At 37.5% G+C, this 20,292-nt stretch overlaps 3 protein-coding genes across 4 annotated transcripts; 2 read left to right on the top strand and 1 right to left on the bottom strand.

Moving 5' to 3' along the window:
• The first annotated feature begins 361 nt into the window (after positions 1-361).
• On the top strand, positions 362-3,905 carry LOC103332425 (peptidase M1 family protein). Its single transcript, XM_008235165.3, has 4 exons — positions 362-1,597; positions 2,013-2,246; positions 2,338-2,664; positions 3,411-3,905. The coding sequence occupies exons 1-4, from the start codon at positions 617-619 to the stop codon at positions 3,708-3,710; spliced, it is 1,842 nt and encodes a 613-aa protein (XP_008233387.2). The 5' UTR covers positions 362-616; the 3' UTR covers positions 3,711-3,905.
• Positions 3,906-4,665: 760 nt separating this feature from the next.
• On the bottom strand, positions 4,666-8,028 carry LOC103332424 (mitochondrial hydrolase YKR070W-like). Its single transcript, XM_008235164.3, has 12 exons — positions 7,786-8,028; positions 7,596-7,699; positions 7,320-7,355; positions 6,970-7,043; positions 6,795-6,835; positions 6,571-6,642; positions 6,249-6,447; positions 5,913-6,008; positions 5,525-5,592; positions 5,176-5,380; positions 5,002-5,085; positions 4,666-4,855 (listed from the first exon to the last, which is right to left on the bottom strand). Exons 1-12 carry the CDS (start codon positions 7,911-7,913, stop codon positions 4,796-4,798), a joined length of 1,167 nt encoding a protein of 388 aa, XP_008233386.2. The 5' UTR covers positions 7,914-8,028; the 3' UTR covers positions 4,666-4,795.
• Positions 8,029-8,964: 936 nt separating this feature from the next.
• Positions 8,965-13,951, top strand: LOC103332423 (zinc finger CCCH domain-containing protein 11-like). 2 transcript variants are annotated; one of them, XM_008235163.3, is made up of 8 exons: positions 8,965-9,381; positions 9,566-9,650; positions 9,773-9,913; positions 10,001-10,089; positions 10,994-11,182; positions 11,350-11,480; positions 11,561-11,660; positions 13,571-13,951. In XM_008235163.3, the coding sequence occupies exons 1-8, from the start codon at positions 9,220-9,222 to the stop codon at positions 13,763-13,765; spliced, it is 1,092 nt and encodes a 363-aa protein (XP_008233385.2). In that variant the 5' UTR covers positions 8,965-9,219; the 3' UTR covers positions 13,766-13,951. The 2 variants fall into 2 exon arrangements, with proteins under 2 accessions (XP_008233385.2, XP_088908647.1); XM_089052521.1 differs by having other exon boundaries at positions 8,966-9,381; positions 9,566-9,657.
• Positions 13,952-20,292: the final 6,341 nt, after the last annotated feature.

Here is a 20,292-nt window from a genome sequence, read left to right as displayed (position 1 = left end):
TGGGGTTGTAGTTGATTAATATGACGTGCCATTAATCCTAAGGATGTGAAGACGAGAAAGTAATTATGATTACACTCGGAGGTGTCATATAAGCAGAGAGTTGTTCTTATGATTTTTTTATAAATTTAGGCGGACTACCCGAAGTCTATATAACTTTTGTGATTATTTAACTTAATCTTTTCAGGTGTAATTCAAGCCTCATAGGTGGAGGACTCACTACATTTTCCATACAATCCAAGAATCTTGTGACCATGAAATTGGAGATTTATGAAAAAGAGATGTCCTTTATTTAAATATAAAATAAAATAACCATTCACAAACTTCAACAACTCAGCTTGGGAGAGAAGCAGAGAATTTATGCTTTTGTGCAAGAAAAGTTTCAAATTTTGACTGAAAATAAAATAATGAGACCTTCTGTTTCTCCCTCCAAAGTTTAAAAAGCAAAACCCAGAAAGAAAAGAAAAAGAAAAAGAAAGTAGTTATTGCGACGAATATCGTTCTCTCTCTCTCTCTCTCTCTATATTCATTATCATTTACGAAACATTTCCGTCTTCGCTTCACTGCTTGCACTCTCTCCTCCTCCTCCGAGCTCACTCACCAGTTAGCCCTAAAATCAATGGCGCCAATCGACCCTCACTCGTTTACTGAGTCGACTCACCCACTCGCCACCCACATCTCACTCTCTCTCTTCTTCGACTTCCCCTCCTCCACCATCCACGCCTCCGCCCTCCTCACCCTCCCGGCCCCACACTCTGGACCACTCTCCCTCGACGCGCGTGCACTCACCGTCCACTCCGTCCTCGACCCCCAATCCTCTGCTCCCCTCCCTTTCTCCCTCTCCTCTCCTGACCCAATCAAAGGCTGCCACCTCACCGTCTCCCTCTCCAACCACTCCTCTTTTCTCCTCGTCTACTCCACTTCCCCTTCCTCCTCCGCCCTCCAGTGGCTCTCTCCTCCCCAGACCTTCAACAAAACGCTGCCGTTTGTCTACACACAATGCCAGGCCATCCACGCGCGCTCCGTCTTCCCATGCCAGGACACTCCGGCGGCGCGTGTGCGCTACGCGGCAAAGCTTAACGTCCCCCGTCAGCTCTCTGCCGTCATGTCCGCTCGCCACGTGGACCGCCGTGACCCGATCGCCGGCGAGGGAGCCGCGCTGTTCTCCGCCGACGCACTGTGGTGCGCCGAGGGGAGAGTCGTCGAGGAGTTCGTGATGGAGCAACCAATCCCGCCGTACCTGTTCGCCTTCGCCGTCGGCGAGCTAGGGTTCCGGGAGGTGGGACCGAGAACTAGGGTTTATTCGGAGGCGGTTCCGGCGGTGCTGGAATTGGCGGCGACTGAGTTTGCGAGCACCGAGGACATGATCAGGCAAGGGGAGGCCTTGTTTGGGCCGTATGAGTGGGAAAGGTTCGATCTCTTGGTGCTTCCGCCGAGCTTTCCGTACGGTGGTATGGAGAATCCAAGAATGACGTTCTTGACGCCGACGGTGCTCAAAGGCGACTCGAGCGGCGCGCAGGTGGTGGCGCACGAGCTGGCGCATAGCTGGACTGGGAACTTGATCACCAACAAGACTAATGAGCATTTTTGGTTGAATGAGGTACTATCACATTATCTTTTTTTATCTCATATTCAAGTGGGTTGGTTTTGTTCAGATTTTTGGTTCATGGTTGGTTTTGATCTTTTATATTGACAACATTCATGGATATTGTTTGTTTTTGCCTTTATGATACTTGTTTTCTTCATTTGAACTTTAAATATAGTCTTGTTAAATTTCTTCATACATATTGTTCATTTAAGGTCAATTTTTAGCATTTATCTTGTTAAATTTTAAATATAGTCCATCTTCTAGAAGCATAACACACTAGGGTATTTGTATAATATCTGGGCTAGGAGAATTTAAAGAATGTATCTTAGGCTTAATTGTGGGTATGGTTGATTATGTTTGAGATTTGCAATGTGCATGCTGTTCCTTGAAGTGAGGTTAGCGCGTTAATCCTTATTTATTGTTACAGGGTTTCACGACATATGCTGAGAGGAGAATTGTTGAGGCTGTGCAAGGTGAGGACAGAGCTGCATTAAACATTGGAATTGGTTGGCGGGGTTTAAATAAGGAAATGGAGAGGTTCAAGGATAACTTGGAGGTCACAAAGCTGAAAACCAACCAGGAAGGAGTTGACCCAGATGATGTGTATTCTGAAGTTCCATATGAAAAAGGTTTCCAGTTTCTATGGCGCATTGAACGCCAGGTAGGTTGATTATATGCTATAACTTCTTTGCCTCATGATACTGTGCTGTAAAGAGGATTTGATTGTCACACGTTTACTTTGGAATGTTAAGGTTGGAAGGCCTGCATTTGATGAATTTCTCAAGAAATATATTGCCACCTTCAAGTTCCAGTCAATTGATACCGATACATTTCTCGATTTTCTGAAAGCAAACCTACCTGGAATAGAGAAAGAGGTTGACTTAATATTGTGGACTGAGGGTACTGGTATCCCTCCTGATGCCTATGAACCAGTTTCCAGTATATATTCAAAGATTGTGTCAATGGCAAATGAATTTAAGCTTGGTAGGATGCCAAGGGAGGATGAAGTTGCTGATTGGCAAGGGCAGGAGTGGGAGCTTTACTTGGAGAACCTGCCGAAATCTATTGAAGCTTCACAGGTACTTGTACTACTGTTATGTTTCTTCTCTTCAAGTGATTTTCTATTACCAGGTGCTATGACTTGGATTTTATATCTGCTTTCAACTCACTTCTTGTAATTACTTTATTTCTTAGTTTGGATAAGTTAATAAATTTTGCTTCAACTTCTAATTCATATTTAGTAGTAAACATACGCTTTTAATACTTCTGTGGTGGGTTCTTCCATTATCGTTTTTGCATCAATAAGGTTTTTCAATTAATATATAAGCAGTTATTATTGTACTATGGGGTGCACTTATGATGCTGACCACATCTGCTGGAATTTTATTTTTGGGCATAGAATTGAGTGCTTGTGAAGGCAAAGCCAGGCGCACTTATTTTATAACACAGTGGTTCTTCCATTACTGACCAGAAAATCTTATTCTATTTCTTCATATGCAATCTTGTCTTTTTCATTGGACTGTGTCAAGGATGATTTTGAGTTCAAAATTGGAATTTGATGATGTTGCAATTTTTTACATGGTTAGAAGTTGGGGATAGGCATATCTCTTATAACTTGGTTTGCATGTGGAAACATATTCTTTTAGATTTGAAATAGCCTTAGGAGCTCATACCTTGTTGAGTCAGATTGTAGGAGTGAAATAGCCCTGTATTTTTACTAAGTTTCATTTTAACTCATTTCTGTTTTAGCTTCAGTTGTCAATGCACTTGTTAAATCTATCCCACTTTTATGTTGTCTTATCATAACATGTGTTTGGATTTGCAGATTTTGGAGTTGAATTCACGCTTCAGGCTGTCCGAATCGAAAGATTACGAGGTGAAGGTGGCATTCCTCCTACTGGCCATTGCTTCCAAGTGCAAAGAACACTATGTTGAGGTGGAGAAAACTTTGAAGGCAGTTGGAAGGAAGAAGTACCTTGTCCCACTCTACTCTGCTCTTGTAGAAGGCGGCACCGGAAAGGAAGAAGAGAAGATTTTGGCCAAAAGGGTGTTTGCAGAGGCGCGTGACACTTATCACCCTATAGCTCAAGGTGTTATTGAGACAATTCTTAGCAAACACATCTAGGAGGATGGAGTTTGAGAATGTAAATCACATGTGAATTGAATTTCAGAAGCTAATCCCTTTTGATGATGCCTGTCGTTGGCTATGCTAATCTCTGAGATATGTAGGCTAAGCCTTGATTGTTGTTGAACACGTGCATCTTTGTTGATGCTTTGCTCATATGAATGATCTCGTAAATAAAAAAGTAATGCTTTTCTATCTCGATTATTGTTGATATTGCTGACATCTTTGGAGGATATATAACACCCCACACAAACAAACAAAAACTCCATTAATCATTTCGACTTACTGGAAGAGCTTCGTAGATGGTATGACATGTAGTTTGGAGATAAATTAAATTGTGCTGGAAATATTCTGATCACGTACTGAAAATGTGTTCACTGAAACATGGGTTATGTGAGTTCCGATTACTTATCTCATATTCTCAACTTTCCCGATTCATGATTTCCTTCATTCAATTGAAGCAAACATACAGAGTAACATATCCTCTCTCTTTAAAAAAAAAAAAAAAAAAATTGGGGTGGAAGAACGTCATCTATTGTGTACATACCGGCCGACGAGAATTCCATTCTGATATTGCTATGTGCGCCACTAGAGCTTTGATCATATGCTTTGAGCCGAGTCGATGATAATATTCGTGTACGTATGCCAGATGAAAAGGCTGTCATTTTAATAGACAGAAAAAGAGTATGGGAAAAAAATGGGCAACTTTCCATACCAACCTCCATAGTGGAACAAAGGCACTGAGAAGGTAAACATTACTTTTGTCTGAGCTTACGCAAGCAGATTGTGGTGAACTTGCTTGCACGAAAACCACTCCTTTGTACTTGTCCTGTGGCAATTGTAAGGATAGTGGCTCTCGTGATCAAAATATCCATCAGTACCGAAATCAGCGCGTAACCTAGGATTAGCACAGGATCAATTTTTAGCCATGAAATCAGCTAAAAAGAAAAGGCCATGAAACTGAATATGAGCTTGCATTCAATTATAAGAGCTGCTTGATCCAATTTTCTGTCAACCATACAAGCGAAACCCAGTACATACATAATCACTCTTGAGTAAATTTTCTTTTCTTTCTTTTTTCTGAGCTAAGAAGTTCCTTCTCTCTTCAGAATGTAGTCCACTGCCTCTTCTACGGTATCCACAACCTACAGTAGGAACAAAAGGTATGCAAAAAGTTTAACGCAAATGCAATCAAATGGAAATTATAAGTTATTACGCATTTTTCACACTTGCAAGTGACAAATTATCTCTGGCACCGCCTAAATATTCTGATGATGTATATCCAACGTACCAGATCTGCTGGAAACTCTGCATGATTATCTTTCCCCTTAAAAACGCCTGTCCTCGTCAAAATAGAAAACCAAGGATGTCCAGCCTGAGAACCAGGTGCAATGCTTGTCAAAATAAATTCAAACTTCAAAGCATTTAATAGTAACAAATTTTCACCGTAAGAAGAAAGACAGACCTGTTGAGCACCTTTGATATCAACTGAAGGGTTGTCACCAATCATATAAAGGGTTTTGAAAGCATGCGACTGAGAGTTTCCAGTATTTGTTGTATCATTATGACAATGAGATGGTTGAAGCTGTGTCAATAGAGCTTCAGTGTTCTTAAACACAAACGGATTTGGCTTCCCAAAAGAGACATATTCCAAAGCATCATGGTGAATCCTGCAGCAAAGCCAAAAGTAAATTATATTACTGAAAGCATGCAAAGGTAGCATGGACTGCATATGACAGAATAACTTAGTGTTCAATCAGACGTGCTGGCATGCAAAGGTAGGATTATAAACACAATGGAATATGACACCTCACCTGTTGAAGATGCTTTCAAGTGCAATTCTGAAAGCACCCATTCCGAGTCGCTCAGAAGGAAATGCAGCCTGTATGTTATAAGCAGGCGGCTGATCAGTACAATTCCAGTACCATGTGAAACTTAAAGTTGAAAAAGAAAGAAGGTTGATGATGAATAAAGGGAAGAGAGAAAAAATGAATCCTACTCTTCTAAATGTCAGGGATTGGGGCATATCATCCATATAGAACCCAATGCATCGAAGATGTTCATGGGCATAGTACAAGATTCAACGGGTTTTAGCAAACAGATCACTTAAGCAAACAAACAAATCGTGGCTTGTTTCTTTATATCTCCAAATTCAGGATTCAGTTTTTCAGCCCACATCTTTATAGAATCATAGCTACCAACCTGATACTCAAGATCATCTGCGGCAAAATATAGAGGTGGTTGATGGCCATTCTCTTGTCCAGGAAACCCTCCAGATCTTAGAATGTCACAGAGAACCTAATTCAATTCATGGATCAGCTCACAGCTTTGGTAAGGACACAAATGACCGCGGTCATCTGCAATAACATGACGGTAAAGTTGCGGTTCCCAAAACTTTATTTTCTACTTCACACACATACCAAAGTTGGCAATTTATGTGGATTTGAGCCCGCTAGGCCAAGGGAAGCTACAATTTCAAATTCTTAGATGCTCTGATTTCCTAATACTGCATTCTAAATAGTAAAATGAAAAAGATACCTGAATGTCCCTGCCCCAATCTACAGGGTCGCTGACGACAAAAGCTGCACTAACCCTGTTAGAATAAACATCATATCTTGGCACAGACTCCTTGGGGTGGCTGCAATCCAATGCCTGCTTAGTTCTCCACAGTTTATATTGAGATACAGGATCAATATTCTTGAAGTAGGATGCATACTCATCTAATGAGAGAACTTTTCTGCCACCACAAATGAATTTGGCTATTTATTACTCTCACAAAATCTAGCAACAGGAGGTATCAAATTCAAACTCAGACGACTCTACAATCAAGAACAAGCTAGACTTTAGGTTAAAAATTTACTTGAAACCATAATCAGACATTACAAGAGCCGGTTCCCCTTTTCCAAGAGCAATAATGAGTTCATTCTCATATCTGTGAGTAAAACGGATAAAATCGCCATAAGATAATTAAAATAGGTTAATACATTGTTTACACTCTGAACTATAAACAAAGTCAGGGGAGAATATGATACATCAAAATTACACATCAATGTAGCAAAAGATTCATGTCAAACTGACATATACCTTCTCAACAGACTTTTAAAAGGTGTGTGACCCTGTACAACCTGCATCACGATAAAAAAAGAAAAGAGAGCTATTCCAAAGGTTCCATCAGTCAAATAAAATTCACCAAAAATTGGAAACAAAAGAACATCATCTTTAAGCTCATAATACATAATTAAAATGTTTAGAATATTACCTGAGAAGGCAAGATGTTAACTCCCAAAAGTTCAGTTAATTCAGCGGCTCGTCTTGATTCCGGTATGCCACCTCCTATTTCAACCGCATAGTAGCTATTAGAAAGTTTATTCTTCCACTTTGTATCTAACTCTTTGGAACAGAGACTACAAAGGAACAATCCACGTGACATGGGCTAAGTATAAATATACTGGTAAGACACTCAGACACACAAGTAAGAATATCTCAAAGATTATAGACTTAAGTCAAAATTATGAACAAATATCCATTGTTGAACTAAATGAAATTCGAATGGAGTTCTAACCAAAACATAATGAATGTTTCCAATGTGAAAACGCTCAGATGACTTACCATTGGTCAAAAACAGAAAAGGAGCCTTCAAAGTACCTACAAAGAAGCAGTATTTTCATTAAGCTAGAGATACTATGAGCGAAAAAGTAAACCAAGTCAATGAAAAACCATCATCCACAATAACACAATACATAAACTTGAGCCAAATGAATCAGTTCACTTGCCCAGAAAATAAGAAACAAAAACCAATTTCTATTTTTCTTTTTCTTTTTCATTTTGCTGAAAAATAAATGAAATTTGTTAATTTAGAGAGAGAAAACATGGAGTTCTTAGTACCTGATATTCCGTACAACTTCCTTAAAGCTCGCGGAGACCCTCCAACGGGAACACGGCCACGGAGAATAACCCCGTCAATGTCAAACGCAATTCCAAAAGAAGACCTACAATGCAACCAAACATCACTTTTTAGCTATTTCTATAATTTTCCTACCGTTTCTCGGAAGCCAAACAGAGAATTGGATATAACCGTTCGGGTTCGGGCCTAGATTGAAACTGCAACTGAGAGTATGAACGCGATTGAAACAAATATGGCACTCTATTTTTGCTCTGATAAACCTTGAAGACCGTACGGTATGTCATCCTCATTGGCGTCATCGCGTTCTCTCTCTCTCTCTCTCTCTCTTCTGGTTCAGCTTTGCTCTCTGAGCTTCGTGCTCGTGGCTACAGTTCAACGGTAACTGTCTCATACGGCGCGTTACGCCGCGTCGTATGCAATTGTGAACCTTACCTTACCCAAGTTAGCGCGCCACGTGGTAAACCTAAAGGAGCATTTTTCAAAGTGACAATTATACCCTTGTATTTTTATTTGGGTTAGTATATTACAACTTTCGTAAAAAAAAAAGGGACATTTTGGAAAAAGCAAAAGGAGAGAGAAAAATTTTAAAAGAAGAAATGGATAAAAATGCCCTTATTTATTTTTAGATTTCCTAAGGAATCCAATACATTTGCATGTCTTTGATTTGAAAGTTGAGTGATTTTTTTGTCTTTTTTGAAAAAGTTTTGGCTTTTTCCAAAAGTGAAATTTTTTTTATGTCTAAAACCTAAAAAACCTATAAAAAAAAGTATATTACAACTTGAGCTACAAATCCGTTATACCCTATAACTATGTCAATGCATATGGATATCCGTTATACCCTATAGTTGTAGCTAGAAGGAAAAATCGAATCTAAGACCTTGAATGCATATGTAAATATTCTTAACCATTTGAGTTACAAATCCGTTATACCCCATAATTATTCAACTTATAATTGATTATTTACTTTGTTATTGAAAAAGAAAAACAATAGTGGACTATTATTTAGTCATAAATCAGCAAATGAAACCAACTATGAACAACAAAGATGAGTTGGTAGTTATCAATTGTTAGATTGTCGAATCATGTTATATGTGTTTATACGATGTAATTACTTAATAATGTATCACTAACATACCCGTCAAGTAAATTCATATAAAAAGTGTGAATACCATTTTGACAGAAAGAAAAAATTGAAAATTTTATCTTAGAAATATAAATGATTATAAAATTTTAATTTGGCAAGTATATCAATTAACGTAGTAGAAATTTTGTTGAGTTGGGAATTGACTTGTACCCAACATGAATCTAAACTCGACAAAACTCAAACACTATTAATAGTTGCAGCCAGAAAGTTAGGGCAAAATCGGAATTTTAGGCCAGCAGAACAACACGCTGGTCCTACCCTGTTCACTATACGCCATTCGCTCATCCTTCTCAAAAGGTGCACAGAGAGGGCTCTCGAAAACCCTAATTGCCATATCTGACTCAAACTTAAGCAAATCTGCACCGGAAGTTGGTAACTTTATTCATTTCGGAAACCACAGATTGCTCTAGCTTTCCCTTTTCTTTTTCTATTTTTGTTCGTTTGTTGAATTCGAAGTAGCCATGCCGCCAAAGGCATCGAAGGCCGACTTGGCAAAGAAGCAGAAGGTCGTGGAGGACAAGACCTTTGGTCTGAAGAACAAGAACAAGAGTAAGAATGTCCAGAAGTACGTACAGAATCTCAAGCAGTCAGTCCAGCCTAAAGTAGACCCAACCAAAGCCAAGGTCCGCTTCTCACTGTTTCTTATTCGGATCCTCTCATATGTCTGTTATTTTTCCCGTATTGGGTTGTATTTGGTTAGACAAGAATTAGCTAAAATAATGAAAATTGATGATTCTTATTAGAAAATAACGTTTGGATGTAGTTTTGTGAAATTGGGTTTTATCATTTTTTTAATGGGTCTTGCAGAAAAAGAAGGAGGAAGAGAAAGCCAAAGAGAAGGAGCTTAATGATTTGTTCAAGGTTGCTGTTAGTCAGCCAAAAGTGCCAGCTGGTATGTAGTATGTACCCCAACTCTGACATGTTTCTTAGTCGTGTTTGGTGATAGTTGATTATATTGTGTTCAATAGCGGATTGGTTATAGTATGTTTGTAACCGAATTGGGAATTTGAATAGGTGTTGATCCCAAGTCTATATTGTGCGAGTTTTTCAAGGTTGGGCAATGTACTAAGGGATTTAAGTGCAAGTTTTCCCATGATTTGAATGTTCAGAGGAAGGGTGAAAAGATTGATATTTACAGTGATAAGCGCGATGATGGTGAGAGGATTCACATGTCTTATTTACCGTTTTCATGCTAATAGATGGGCATATGTTTTGCTTATTCCGTGTTGATTATATTTTCAGAAACAATGGAGGATTGGGATCAAGAGACATTGGAGAAGGTTGTGGAGTCAAAGAAGAATGAGTATAACCAGAATAAGCCCACCGAGATTGTATGTCTATTTCAGTGTTAAGATATTTGCATTTGAATGTGTTGCTCTCTCTCTCTCTCTCTCTCTCTCTCTCTCTCCTCCGTCTAGTTAGACCTAAGTCTTTCTATCCCTACTTCTTTCCCTACCTACCCACCCTTCAAATGTTTCTGGTTACTTAGGATGGAATATGGAGGCCTTTCAGGGTACGTTACCCATTACATCAATTATGTTTCTTGAGTGGAAAAAGAGAGAGAAAAAAAAAAAGGAGGCAAAGGTTTAGTTGCATGGGACGTTGGTCATCTTTTGAAACTAGTGCTTTTAGGTGGTGTAGGTCAGCTTTGCAATCATTGATCATATGGGTTATGTTACAATTTAAATAGTTGATGTCACAATCTGATAACTGATTTATGTTTTTGAAGAACAAGTCATTGGCAATGGGGCATGTTAAAATGCTCAACTTTATGCAAGTACATGTAGTGAATTTAGGTGATGGATTTGTGTCTTATCTAACGAGTTGGAGTGGATGGATGCTTTTACTCTTTTCAGTTGTGGTGGGTTTAAGCTTGTGTTAGAAAAATGTGATCTGGTATCTCCAATGCTAGCTTAATGCAAAAGTTCTGTTTGGCTGGTTGCTTTGTTGAATGTTTAAGTAAGAAATATGCTTTTAAAGAATCTGCGATGTTGCTTGAAACTTTTGGGATTATAGATTGGATCTCTATTGTAGGCAATGCTAGTGAATTAAATTTTGGTGGTGTTATTGAATACTAGAGGGATAAATTATTTTTCTCCTCTAGATTGAGTAAACATTCAAAAATTAAAAATAGTGATAGTTAAACAGTACAATACGTTTTTAAGTTATGGTTGGGCAATTTGATAATGTAGCAGTATATCTTGTTATGAATCAGTTGTCCTTTAATATGTACAGGTTTGCAAACACTTCTTGGAAGCAGTGGAAAAGAAGCAGTATGGTTGGTTTTGGGCTTGTCCAAATGGTGGAAAAGAGTGCCATTACAGACATGCTCTTCCTCCTGGCTATATTTTGAAGTCTCAGATGAAGTCACTTCTTGACGAAGAGTCTGAAAAAATTGCCATTGAGGATGAGATCGAAAATCAGGTGATGATCATATTGATTTTGTTAACTTTGCATTTTCATTTTGTCCTTCACTGTTGTGGTGGAAACTTTTTGTACATTTGCAAATATATGCATTGCATCCTTAAGTATTTTTTAAGCTTTATTTCCTCTGTTTTGTATTTTTAATGCTCATCTGCTGATTACTGCAGCGTGCAAAAGTTACAACCTGTACTCCAATGACCACTGATTTGTTCATGCAATGGAGGAAGAAAAAGACAGAAGAGAAAGAGGCTGGCCTGGCTGTACAACGAGCAGAGAGGGCTAAGAATGACCGCATGAGGTTTTGTTCCTTCCATGGTTTGCATTTTGTATGTATTTTTTTTGTTTTATGCTATTGACTCAATTTTTTCTGTATTTCAGTGGTCGTGAGTTGTTTCTTGCGGATGCTAGCGTGTTTGTGGATGATGCTGAAGCTTATGAAAAATACCAGAGACAAGAACCTGAGGCTGCTGAAGAGAAGGTAATATTTTCATTTTGTATTACACATGTGATTTATTTATGATGGACCGGTACATGTCACTTTCGAAGTCAACAAAGCTTTAGTGTGTTTCTGTATATTCTTTTGGTAACGTTTTAGCTAACTTTTAACTTCCAACATCTCATCACTTGGAAGGGAGGGAAAAAACGGTGACTTATGTGAATATTATTTCTTATCTTTGAGTTTGCTTTTTTATTTTTATTTTTTTTGGTATTATGAAAGTTTTCTGTATCTTAAGTTCTCACGCTTCTATGCTGTCAAAGAAAATTATTGGCTTATCAAAATAAGTGTCCAAAGATGCTATTTTTCTGGTCATTTGGGCTATCTGTCATTACTTTTGTTTGGGCTTGATTGTCTAAAAGTTATTCTCAGCTATGGGCATCACCTCAGTTTTTTTTAATAAGGGAAAAGAAAAAGAACTGAACTATTTCAGTATCTTGATAAAGATAACTGTTCAGTGTTATGTAATAGAAGTTTTGTTTTGTGTTATTACTTACATGCTGGTCGAGCTTTAATGCTGGATGGCCATTGCATGCGGCACAGAATGGCCATGGTTATAATGATAATGCCTTGATAGCCAAGTACAAGGGAGGATTGAACATTCTTTTGAATTCGTCAATGACTTATATGATACCAAAATGATGTGATTGATGCAATGAGATAAGATTCTGCCGTAGATGTCTAAATGTGATTTGCTTTTCAATTCCTTATTCTTATCTCGTTATTCTTTTTATGCGGCCATGATAGCTAAGTTCAAGGGAGGATTGAACATCCTTTTGAGTTCGTCAATGACTTAGATGATACCAAAATGATGAGATTGATGCAATGAGATAAGATTCTGCCGTAGATGTCTCAATGTGATTTGCTTTTCAATTCCTTATTCTTATCTCGTTATGTTTTTAATGTGTTTATGTTGTCTCTTTGTTTATTTTGTTTATATTAGATCATGGTTTCAAGGTTTTTCTGGTGAGATTATCAAGTTTTGATTACAGATCCATGCATCCTGATCCTTTTAGGGTGTATATCATGTTTTTCTTAGCTCTTTGTGGTTCTGTCTATTGCCTTGTTGCATGAATCCTCAGCAACAAGGAGTGCTCCCCATTTGACTTGTAGATAGTCTATAGGTGGAAATTTACAGGACATTTGGATAAAATAACCATTTTCTTCAAAATATGATCATAATCTTACTACAACTTTTCTCTTATGCCAAGAGAAATGAAGAAAACATGAGATTGAAGTTTGATATTGATGTGAAAACGCTATATAGCTTTCAATAACAATGTGTGGCGGTCTCTGCCAAAATAGGGTTTGATGTGGCGTTGAGTGTTCTCTATGATTGTGACCCAGTCACTATAAAGTTCCTGTTGCGACTTGCTTTTAGACTGAAAACTCTACTGGCACTCTAGGAGTTTGCTCAGGGAATGTGCCATCTCTTGAAGCACTTTCTTTATTAAATGAGACTATAAAGAAAGAAAAAAAACAAGCCTTTGCTGTCCATGAGTTTATAAATTAATTATTATATCTGTCGTGGTTGTTGCAAATGATTGAGATGTTATTACTCAGTTGCTGCAACAGTAACTGTTTCATACCTTTTTTTTTGAAAAAAATATTAACCAGTGACACAAGAACCAAAATCTTCGCATAGGTAATTCTGGTTTTGGTACACAAGTAGTAGTGTAACTATGTAGTACCGCATTTATCGTTACCAAGGAACAAATATTTTGAATCCAGGAGCTATAAATATCATCGATGGTTGCTGTGCTTTCTTGAACTCTTAAGACAATACCTAGTTCAAATGAAGTTGGATGGTTCCCATTTACTTGGACATTTAGTAATTGTCTTAACAATTTCCATTTATTTTGTTATCTCAGTTTGTCTGTGCTTCATTTCAGGTCAAAGACAACTCAGCAGCAGCAGGACCAAGCGCCTCTACTAGTGTGGCTGGTTCCGAAGAAGTCCCCATCGATGATGATGGTGACGATGACGATGACGACGATGAGTTGGACATGGATGAGTTAAATGAACTTGAAGCAAGTTTGTCAAGAACATCCATTCAGATAAGGGAACCAGGTATAGAGGCATCTTGAAGAGGGGGAGAAGTGAGTTTATTGCTAGCGAGGGACTGAAAGAGACTATAACCAGAAATGTGAGAGGAAATAATGTATTATTTGTCCTGGGATGTTTTTTATTTGTATTTTTTTATGCTAAATTCTTGGTTCTCGGGATGTGGCTTAATGTTTTATGCAAGGAAAAAAAATCCAAATTTTGATTCAGATTGCTGTTGTTCAATTAACATCTGGTGTCTCTACCTTTCCTATAAGATGAATGTTACATTCCTATTTTTTTGTATGTAGGAAGAAACGTCAAATGATGATAAGAACCGGTTAACTAAAAGATAAAATAAAAAGGGCAATGATTTCCCACTCCTATTTTATCCACTTATTAAAAAAGGAGTATAAGTGGATAAAATATGAGAAAAATGAGTGGGGAAATCACCACTCAATAAAAATCAAAATCACTCAACTGTAACATAGATAACAGAACTTTCACAGAATCATGCCAACAACAATAATGGCTGACTCATCTGCTTCAGACATCTCAGTGAGTGGACCTCTGAAGTGGAATTGTGTTTAGCAGTTTCCACTCAATTTTTTGACTTTGTATCATCAGCCCTTGGAGTCTCGCTACAAGTGACAAAGATCCAAGCTTCCAGAAAAAGAAGTTTTAGTTTCGTTGGTGAAGAAAACTGCATTCAATGCTGGTGAGCTCTCTGTCACATCTCTTCAAATTACATTTATAGAGATTCTTCCTCATTTTCCATGTGGGAAATTTGACCACCTCTAGGTTGGGGTTGGGGACATGAATGAGAAGAAAAGGTGTATAAATCAGAATCTGATTGAATTATTGCAAGTAAATAAACGTTTGATGAATCTAGCTCCTTGTATTCAAGCCAATGATAGTCTTGGTCTACTCTTTTGTTTTATTAAGACCATTTGCAGTACCCATATGTTCAATGCTGAAGGTGACTCTCCTGTGACATACATAGACAAAAATTTGTGCCTTGGGCTTCAAGGAAAGCTGTCTGGCACTTTCACACCATAGTCTCTAAATAAGAAATTGTGGATTGGAACCAACACAAGTTTGGCATGTGGGCCCCTTCACAATGATCAATCACGGCATATATTAAAAGGCTATATATATATATATATACATATATATATATAGAGAGAGAGAGAGATATTTCAAATAAGTTTATTTGAGGAACATCTTTATAGGGCCTCACTGTATTGTATTTCACTAATCCAAACATTCTATTTTATAGATATTCATTTAAAGATCATCTCTACAAAAAATCACTTGAATATAATATCATTTGACCACTCAATTAAGTTATTAAAATTTTAGTATTTTATCAAGACTGTTCATTAATTTTGTAGGACACAATTGGATGTCGAAATGGTTTCGATTTGTTTAATTTTTGCAGGATGATCTATGCATATAGACTTAAAAATGGATGGTTTGATCGTTGAAAAAAAAATTATAGGACTGAAAGGTGTCCCAAATATTTATTCGAGGAATCCGTCAATATAAGAAGAATATATATATATATAAATATGTATGTATATATATGGGGTCTGTAAAATGTTTAACTACTCATCTTTATCTTTCTTTTTTTGTCTTCCCCAAACTAGGACCATATATTCTGCATTTGAATTTTGATGTGAGGTGGGAACACCCAGATTTTCCATTTTTACCAAATCCCACATCGACATCAAGGCAATGCAATAGATAATACTTCAGATATATGTTCTCTCTAAACCCTAAGTCAACATAATTCTAGAAAGGGAAACTTTGTCATTGTTCTAAATTTTTTAATAGAGGGAACAAGAGACTACTGGTGAGTTGCTGTCTAGGCAACTGAGAGAAATTAAAGCATAACCTTTGCACTCTCAGAATATTGGAAGGAACGCAAATCAAGGGGGAAGAGTTACAGTTGGAAAGGTAGATTGAATGAGTAGAAATTAATCAATCATGAAATGTAGTCATATTTCATGCTCATCCAACAAATTCAATGCCTTATTGATCACCAAAAGATCATGCTTTTTAGACAAAACTTGTGTCTATTAATTCTGTGACGTATTCATGACAATAACCTGTGACGTAAGATGATAAATAAAAGTCAAAAGAATGAATTTTGATGAGGCAGACTTCCTCTTAAAGTTAACCAATGAGTGTTCTTTCACTTTCAAATGCGTAGATAAGAGTCCTAGTGGTCCAAAATCCCTTAGGAAATGGCTAATCTAATAAGATATCAGTTTGGATTTGTCCATGATGGTTGAACATGATTTCGTTGGTGGATTCAATGAATTTTTTATTTTATTTTTCCACTTTCATATACTTTTCTGCAAGTTTCATTCTCGACTGTGATGAATTTTTCTTGATTTAGTTGAACAAATTAATATATTTATTACTCTACCGACACATGTCAAGTTTGAGCCCTTTGACATGTCAAACCAAATATGCAGGTTCATCGCATTTGGCTTGACTGACAGGACTGCCTGCAGCCCCACTTTGAGGACCACTGATTGACTGATTATAACTTGTTGCTTAATTGGTAAGAACATGAAAGCTTTGCAGTCCAAGCAAAGAAGTTGGTTAATTATATCAAGATCACAATCTTTCTTGATGTGGTAAATAAATGAAACTGATGTTCATCAAAAGCATTGGAGAAATGCACCTTTGATTTCAACTTATCAGCCAGACAGGTAGATACAGAAGATAAGTGGCAAATAGAATTCACTAATTTGCTTCGAACCCTCAAACTTGAAAGAAAATAAAAAACAAGAATACAAAGAAAACCCCTACCCTTTTCTCTCATCATCAGTCTCATCCTCATAGTTAAAGGCAAATTGGGCAGTACTGAAGGCCCCTCCTCCCCTTTCCCAAATACTGCTAGTCTGCTAGTGTTTCTCATCAGAAGAGTAGCCAATTGATGAACCTGGGTTTTCCCCGAAATTGGTAACACACTTTGCTCCTGCTCCTCCTGCTATGTTGCTCAGAGTCTCTACCAGTTCCCCAAATATTCTAGCTTTGATCTGACCTCTTTGTGGTGGGATATTGGCCATGGATTTTGATTCTTTTCCTTTCTTCACTGGCTTGGTGCTTTTGTTTTCCATTTCTCAGCTGATTTTTTAGGAAAAGAAGAAGAAGAAGGAGGAGAAGCTGCAGGGCAGTGGTGGTGAAGTGAGCTGAACTGGAAGTGTGCACTTTATGTGTATTTGGTGGAGGAAGCAATTATTAGTTAGGCAATTTTGTCAAAAAAGTCTTTATCACTCATGCACATGCAGTGTGAACACCATATATAAAATTGCTTGAATGCTGAATATAAAGGAATTAACTTGTGGGGGGGTTTGGATCCACACATAGATTCCATCACCTCTATTTCAGTATTAAAAAAAAATATTGGGATGAGAATTGACAAGAACAAGAAATGCACATGCACTAGTGATTTTGCCAAGGCCAAGAAAAACCTCAAAAAAACAAAAGCATAAAGGAGATCAACTAGAAACTATTATATTAAGTCCATGGCAAAATATATAATTTTAATCTGAAGAACCGGATTCTGGTGTGACAGAATCAGATTGTGACTGGTATTTGAAAATTGGTTCTGGACCTTTCTGGTGCAGCAGACAACTAATGAATGAAACACGAATCTTGAAGAAAAAAAAATCGGGTAATTTTTAAATTCTTAGGTCCACATCAGGCATTATAGTTTCTCTAACAAAACAACATCAAGTGAATTAAACATGTGAATTAATTAGATGCACTAAAGAAAGCACCATCCGAAAGTAGAATAATTTGGTGTCATCAAACAAGTAAGAAACATGATTATTCAGAGAGCAAACTTATTTTTAGTACTAGTCTAAACCAGGAGGGGTTTCTCTCACACACGACTGATGCCATGGGTGCAAACCTGAGACCTCGAAGCAAAATTTTAATCACCAAATAAATGAGCACAGAGCAAATAAACATACAATGAAATTGGAAAATTGTCGCCTAAACAAGTTGAAAATTTGCCTACACCGAACACAAATGCTTTGCTTTTCAAGCCTTTTTGTTCTGACCATCTGGCTGATTTGCTGAAGCTGATGAGCTTTGTCCCCCATTGTCACTTTGATATGCCATTCCTATCAGATTGATGACAGTCTTTTTGATGTCCCCATATATTTTAGCTTTGATTTTGCCTCTCCTTGGTGGAAGGGTGGCTGCTTCGTTGTGCATCGGCTTATATCTACTTCTGTCTTCCATTTTTCTTTTTCTGGCTTGTAGGGTGTGTGTGGATATAATATTGAAGGTTTGTGTATATATTATTATTTAGTAACTGAAGATGAAGAAGAAGAGTTGGCCTGACAAGCAAAGCATGTAAGCCAAGTGTCTCACATAAGCTCCACGTAGTGTGAATGCATTAGAAGAACAGACAAACAGACATGTTCAACCAAATAAAAATATTAAAATAAATAAATGGATGTTTAGCATTAGTACTATTACTATACGAGGTTGTTTTATTAGCATCTCTCTCTCTCTCTCTCTCTCTCTCTCTCTCCAGTGTCAAATATCAATTAAGTAATCAAATTAGACAGTATTTAAAGTTAATAAAACCAAAGGAAAGGAAACATGCACAGCTGTTACACTGAAAAAATCAAATTGGGAACTTTTAATTCGAAGATGACTTGGGCCAGAGGCCAACAACAACACAATTAACAATACAGGTTTGAGTTTGGAAGAGAATCAGGTTCTTCTACACTCATGTATTTTAAGCATTGATACTTGATAGTGCTGCTGCTGCTGCTGCTGTATTTTCATTTCTTTTTCTTTTTTTCTTTTTCAACTGAAAATGAAGAACATATCTATTAATTTTAATTTCCTCCATGAATCCCATCAAATAAAAAACAAGAACCCACGAGCTGCAATTTCTGCTTTGTGACTCATCTGTTCACGCACATGCCCCCAGCTTCCTAAACTTGGAAGAAATGGAAGCTAACTAAGCATAACAGATAAATAAGAGAACCAAACCCAGAAGCAGAATTTGCAAAATCCATACTGCCATTGCTATATATTGGCCTGAAACTTGTATATAAATATAGAAATATCCTAACTAAGCAATTTCCCATTTCAACTAAAATGCCATGCCCATGACCCAAATAATCTGTTTGGTTTCAACTCTGTATCTGCGTGGGAAGAAAAAAAAAAGTCAAAAACATTCAAATTTTAAATCCTTTCAAGCTTGAAATGTTGTTAACTTCATCAGCGTCAAGTATCTGAATGCCCCTCAAACATGTAGCCTCAGCTTCCACAGCACCCTCCCAGCCCAGTTACCGCTGATTCTGCTGCAGCCTTTACTTTAGACCCCAAGTCTCTAAAAATCTTGGCTTTAACTTGACCTCTAGGTGGTGGAATCCTTGTCTTTGGCTTCTGAGGCTTCTTTGGGCTTTGTTCAGCTTCCATGGTTTGTACTGTGTGGGGGTAATTGAAGCTAAACAAAAGGTCCGGTTTACAAGCCGAGGACAGAAGTTCTGTTTAGAAGCAGAGCAAAAAACAGAGGAGGAAAGCAGAAAACAGAGGACTCTGTTTCTGGCAAAAGATTTTATGAGGAAAGTAAACTGGTGGGATCATATATTTATACATTTATGATTTGGGTTGGGGATAATTGGATGAGTGGCAAAAGTCAGAAGGGTTCACATAGTGTGAACAGGAATTTCAAATGCAATTAAAGACTGGAAAAAATTGTGATGTGTGGTTTGATTTGAGTGTGTGTGTGTGTACAACAAGATACCCATCAGACAGCTGGTTTTCCTGTGAAAATTATGTCATGAGGTTTTATAATAACATGCGAGCTGATGGCTTGAAATACTGCATATGGACTTGTACTAGAAAACAACTAACAAGCAAACAGGGCCAGTCAAAAAAAATCGCAAGGAATTCACTTGGTTTGGTGGGAATGATAGTGATGGTGAACTTAATTTTAAAAAATTAAATTGCTAATGGATGCAATTAAGGGCTAATTCAGAATTAGTGCTGGTAACCCTTTTTCTAGAAGCATGAATATTTTTTAATTGATGCAAATATGAGTCAGTAGAAGATAAGGTCTGTATGAGGAGATCAGTCAAAAGTCAGCATTTTCCCATTTTCCTCAAACTTACAAGGTTCATGCATAATCCAAACTAATTAACCACTCCATCTTCAAGACCCCACTGGATATGAAAGCTTTTGAATTTTATTGGTGAATAGAATGAGAAAGCTCTTTGGTCCTCAGACAGACAGATGTTGGCATGGGATGACATTCTGATGGGGAAAATTAATAACAAAGAAAACTAAGTCTAGAGTCAAACTTTGATTGAAAGCAAGAAAATGTGAACAAGCTCAGTCAGTCAGTTTGATGAGCTTTTGGCCCTCTATTTTTTTCAGCCAATTATTTGCTCCTTTGAAAATTCAATCATCAGAAACATATTGGGCCAACCAGGCAGCAAAATATGTAAGCCAATCAGATCCCAACACCCAAGTAGTGTGCCTCATGTTTGACAGCCCCAAAACCTTGACCCAAGAAAAGAAATAA

This window comes from Prunus mume, linkage group LG5 (genome assembly GCF_029339155.1).
Source record: "Prunus mume cultivar Tortuosa linkage group LG5, ASM2933915v1, whole genome shotgun sequence".
Lineage (NCBI taxonomy): Eukaryota > Viridiplantae > Streptophyta > Magnoliopsida > Rosales > Rosaceae > Prunus > Prunus mume.
Note: the sequence above shows the minus strand (reverse complement) of the source record. Positions and strands in the feature narration are given on the sequence as shown.

Coding starts and splice junctions, on each gene's coding strand:
- LOC103332425 (XM_008235165.3), top strand. CDS start 617: ATGGCGCCAATCGACCCTCACTCGTTTACTGAGTCGACTCACCCACTC. Junction 1,598..2,012: donor AGCATTTTTGGTTGAATGAG/GTACTATCACAT, acceptor TTATTGTTACAG/GGTTTCACGACATATGCTGA. Junction 2,665..3,410: donor AATCTATTGAAGCTTCACAG/GTACTTGTACTA, acceptor TTGGATTTGCAG/ATTTTGGAGTTGAATTCACG.
- LOC103332424 (XM_008235164.3), bottom strand. CDS start 7,913: ATGACGCCAATGAGGATGACATACCGTACGGTCTTCAAGGTTTATCAG. Junction 6,836..6,969: donor TTAACATCTTGCCTTCTCAG/GTAATATTCTAA, acceptor ATCGTGATGCAG/GTTGTACAGGGTCACACACC. Junction 5,381..5,524: donor CTTGAAAGCATCTTCAACAG/GTGAGGTGTCAT, acceptor GCTTTGCTGCAG/GATTCACCATGATGCTTTGG.
- LOC103332423 (XM_008235163.3), top strand. CDS start 9,220: ATGCCGCCAAAGGCATCGAAGGCCGACTTGGCAAAGAAGCAGAAGGTC. Junction 11,183..11,349: donor AGGATGAGATCGAAAATCAG/GTGATGATCATA, acceptor TGATTACTGCAG/CGTGCAAAAGTTACAACCTG. Junction 11,481..11,560: donor GCTAAGAATGACCGCATGAG/GTTTTGTTCCTT, acceptor TCTGTATTTCAG/TGGTCGTGAGTTGTTTCTTG.